We start from the raw sequence: 4,732 nt of genomic DNA, 5'->3' as shown, positions 1-4,732 counted from the left end.
CCTCCAGAACAATATATAAATATCTACCTGCAGAGGTAGGGATGCTCCGTAACGTAGTGCAATGATAGGGGCCTATGTACAGTGTGTAATGCAGGGTTGTGTTCAGATGAAACAAGTGCAGTTATTATATGTGGCTTGATACAGTGTGCAGCATAGAGTACATAGTCCTTTAGTCTCTGTGGATCAGGTGGAGAGTGGTGAGGGCCACAGCACGGGGAGAGAAACTGTTCAGGTGGAGAGTGGTGAGGGCCACAGCACGGGGAGAGAAACTGTTCAGGTAGAGAGTGGTGAGGGCCACAGCACGGGGAGAGAAACTGTTCAGGTGGAGAGTGGTGAGGGCCACAGCACGGGGAGAGAAACTGTTCAGGTAGAGGGTTTTGAGGGCCACAGCACGGGGAGAGAAACTGTTCAGGTGGAGAGTGGTGAGGGCCACAGCACGGGGAGAGAAACTGTTCAGGTAGAGGGTTTTGAGGGCCACAGCACGGGGAGAGAAACTGCTCAGGTGGAGAGTGGTGAGGGCCACAGCACAGGGAGAGAAACTGTTCAGGTGGAGAGTGGTGAGGGCCACAGCACAGGGAGAGAAACTGTTCAGGTGGAGAGTGGTGAGTGGTGAGGGCCACAGCACGGGGAGAGAAACTGTTCAGGTGGAGAGTGGTGAGGGCCACAGCACAGGGAGAGAAACTGTTCAGGTGGAGAGTGGTGAGTGGTGAGGGCCACAGCACGGGGAGAGAAACTGTTCAGGTGGGGAGTGGTGAGGGCCACAGCACAGGGAGAGAAACTGTTCAGGTGGAGAGTGGTGAGTGGTGAGGGCCACAGCACGGGGAGAGAAACTGTTCAGGTGGAGAGTGGTGAGGGCCACAGCACAGGGAGAGAAACTGTTCAGGTGGAGGCTGGTTTGTCATGATTAACCTGAACCGTTTGCAAGAAGAGAGTCTTCAGGGCATGCTAAAAATGATTTGCATGTCATACAGGATACTGCTGAAGTCTTTGCATAGTCATGCATTTAAATCTAAAACCCTCAAGCTGAGCTCACTGCTCAGACTTTGTTGAAGTAATCTAGCAGACGGCTGAACCAGGGTCAGTTTTTAGATGTGTTTCTTTGTTGAAGTAGTCTAGCAGAGGGCTGAACCAGGGTCAGTTTTTAGACGTGTTTCTTTGTTGAAGTAGTCTAGCAGAGGGCTGAACCAGGGTCAGTTTTTAGACGTGTTTCTTTATTGAAGTAGTCTAGCAGAGGGCTAAACCAGGGTCAGTTTTTAGACGTGTTTCTTTGTTGAAGTAGTCTAGCAGAGGGCTGAACCAGGGTCAGTTTTTAGACGTGTTTCTTTGTTGAAATAGTCTAGCAGAGGGCTGAACCAGGGTCAGTTTTTAGACGTGTTTCTTTGTTGAAGTAGTCTAGCAGAGGGCTGAACCAGGGTCAGTTTTTAGACGTGTTTCTTTGTTGAAGTAGTCTAGCAGAGGGCTGAACCAGGGTCAGTTTTTAGACATGTCTCTTTGTTGCCGTTGGGGGTTTCACCATAAGGAGAAAACGGTTGGTTTCTGGAATGAGAAGTCAGTAGCCACACCTACAGCTTCGGGTTGTTATTTTTCACTAGGTGACAGATCCGGTACACTCACCCCTCACACAATACATCTTCCAGTTGTTCTGTCACGTCACGTCTTGCCTGGCTGTTGGAAGCTTAGAAGATGGCTGTGAACAAATGTATCAAGTACCTACTCTTTGTTTTCAACCTACTGTTCTGGATGAGTGGATGCATCATCCTTGGGGTCTCCGTCTACCTCAAAGTGAACCCTGTGTTCGGAGGGTTGTTACCGGGGCTGAACCTGCTGATATCCGTCGGTACCATCATCACGGTGCTTGGCTTCCTGGGCTGCTTTGGAGCCGTCAGGGAAAGTCGCGTCTTGCTCATGCTCTTCTTCGTCGGGCTGCTCCTCATCTTCATCCTCCTGATGATCGTTGGAATCCTGGGAGCTGTCGGATTGAAGAAGTTTGAGGAATGGTTGACGGAGCAGCTGCTACCGCTGAGCAACCAGTCGTCTTTGTTCCAGACGTTCATGCAGAAACTGGAAGAGCAGGCAAAGTGTTGTGGACTGATCCATGGACCTTCAGACTGGGGCTCAACAGTCCCCGTCTCTTGTGACTGCCATGACACCAGTCAGGAGTGCAAACTCGCAGATGGACGACGCAAAGTGTACTTGAGACCTTGTATCAAGTTGGTGACGTCAGTCATGGCGAAGGGTACATTCATCACCCTGGGGATTGCATTTGGCATCGCAGGCTTGATGATCTTTGGAATGGCCTTCGCCATGACCCTGTTTTGCCAGATTGGGGAGACGTATACCACCTTAACATAGGTAAAACTGCACTATACCATACCACCTTAACCTAGGTACATCTACACTATACCATACCACCTTAACCTAGGTACATCTACACTATACCACCTTAACCTAGGTACATCTACACTATACCACCTTAACCTAGGTACATCTACACTATACTATACCACCTTAACCTAGGTACATCTACACTATACTATACCACCTTAACCTAGGTACATCTACACTATACTATACCACCTTAACCTAGGTACATCTACACTATACCACCTTAACCTAGGTACATCTACACTATACCACCTTAACCTAGGTACATCTACACTATACTATACCACCTTAACCTAGGTACATCTACACTATACCACCTTAACCTAGGTACATCTACACTATACCACCTTAACCTAGGTACAGCTACACTATACTATACCACCTTAACCTAGGTACATCTACACTATACTATACCACCTTAACCTAGGTACATCTACACTATACCACCTTAACCTAGGTACATCTACACTATACTATACCACCTTAACCTAGGTACATCTACACTATACCATACCACCTTAACCTAGGTACATCTACACTATACCACCTTAACCTAGGTACAGCTACACTATACCACCTTAACCTAGGTACATCTACACTATACCACCTTAACCTAGGTACATCTACACTATACCATACCACCTTAACCTAGGTACATCTACACTATACCACCTTAACCTAGGTACATCTACACTATACCACCTTAACCTAGGTACATCTACACTATACCACCTTAACCTAGGTACATCTACACTATACCACCTTAACCTAGGTACAGCTACACTATGCTATACCACCTTAACCTAGGTACAGCTACACTATACTATACCACCTTAACCTAGGTACATCTACACTATACCACCTTAACCTAGGTACATCTACACTATACCACCTTAACCTAGGTACATCTACACTATACCACCTTAACCTAGGTACAGCTACACTATACTATACCACCTTAACCTAGGTAATCTACACTATACCACCTTAACCTAGGTACAGCTACACTATACTATACCACCTTAACCTAGGTACATCTACACTATACTATACCACCTTAACCTAGGTACAGCTACACTATACCACCTTAACCTAGGTACATCTACACTATACCATACCACCTTAACCTAGGTACATCTACACTATACCACCTTAACCTAGGTACATCTACACTATACCACCTTAAGCTAGGTACAGCTACACTATACTATACCACCTTAACCTAGGTACAGCTACACTATACCACCTTAACCTAGGTACAGCTACACTATACTATACCACCTTAACCTAGGTACATCTACACTATACTATACCACCTTAACCTAGGTACATCTACACTATACCACCTTAACCTAGGTACATCTACACTATACCACCTTAACCTAGGTACATCTACACTATACCACCTTAACCTAGGTACAGCTACACTATACTATACCACCTTAACCTAGGTACATCTACACTATACTATACCACCTTAACCTAGGTACATCTACACTACACTATACCACCTTAACCTAGGTACATCTACACTATACTATACCACCTTAACCTAGGTACAGCTACACTATACCACCTTAACCTAGGTACAGCTACACTATACTATACCACCTTAACCTAGGTACATCTACACTATACCACCTTAACCTAGGTACAGCTACACTATACCACCTTAACCTAGGTACAGCTACACTATACCACCTTAACCTAGGTACAGCTACACTATACTAAACTGACTGGAATTGAGGTGGAATTGACTCCAACCCTGCTGAACGTTGCTTTGTATTGTAATGCATCCATTATGTTTATCTATATCATATACATGTGCCAAATGACAATCTGATTTGGGTTTCTGATTTATGATAAATGATGGCAGTTTCTTGACCTGAAGTTGATTAATCCATATCTCATTGAACATGCATTTATGTATTTTTTTTTTTTAAGTTAATTAGTTTTCTACTGCTCAATACTTTTCTCTGAAGTAGGTGCCTGTGATGGTCATACACTCAGTGGTGTAAAAATACTTTAAAGTACTACTTAAGTAGTGTTTTGGGGTATCTGTACTTTACTTTACTATTTATATTTTTGACAACTTTTACTTTTACTTCACTACATTCCTAAAGAAAATAATGTTATTTTGATCCCTGACACCCAAAAGGACTTGTTACATTTTGACAGGAAAATGGTCCAATTTACGCGCTTATCAAGAGAACATCCCTGGTCATCCCTACTGCCTCTGATCTGGCTCACTAAACACAAACGCTTCATTTATAATTGATGGAGTGATGCAGTGTGTCCCTGACTTTCTGTAAATAAATAAAAAAACATGAAAATGGCACCATCTGGT

At 44.4% G+C, this 4,732-nt stretch overlaps 1 protein-coding gene across 1 annotated transcript; it reads left to right on the top strand.

The window, feature by feature from the left end:
- Positions 1–1,636: 1,636 nt before the first annotated feature.
- Positions 1,637–4,011, top strand: LOC106590728 (tetraspanin-8-like). Its single transcript, XM_045719424.1, has one exon. It carries the CDS (start codon positions 1,684–1,686, stop codon positions 2,350–2,352), a length of 669 nt encoding a protein of 222 aa, XP_045575380.1. The 5' UTR covers positions 1,637–1,683; the 3' UTR covers positions 2,353–4,011.
- Positions 4,012–4,732: the final 721 nt, after the last annotated feature.

Source organism: Salmo salar, chromosome ssa05 (assembly GCF_905237065.1).
Source record: "Salmo salar chromosome ssa05, Ssal_v3.1, whole genome shotgun sequence".
Lineage (NCBI taxonomy): Eukaryota > Metazoa > Chordata > Actinopteri > Salmoniformes > Salmonidae > Salmo > Salmo salar.
This window is presented reverse-complemented; position numbering and strand designations above follow the sequence as displayed.

What these genes read in the sequence shown, in the direction of transcription:
- LOC106590728 (XM_045719424.1), top strand. Translation starts at nt 1,684, where the DNA reads ATGGCTGTGAACAAATGTATCAAGTACCTACTCTTTGTTTTCAACCTA.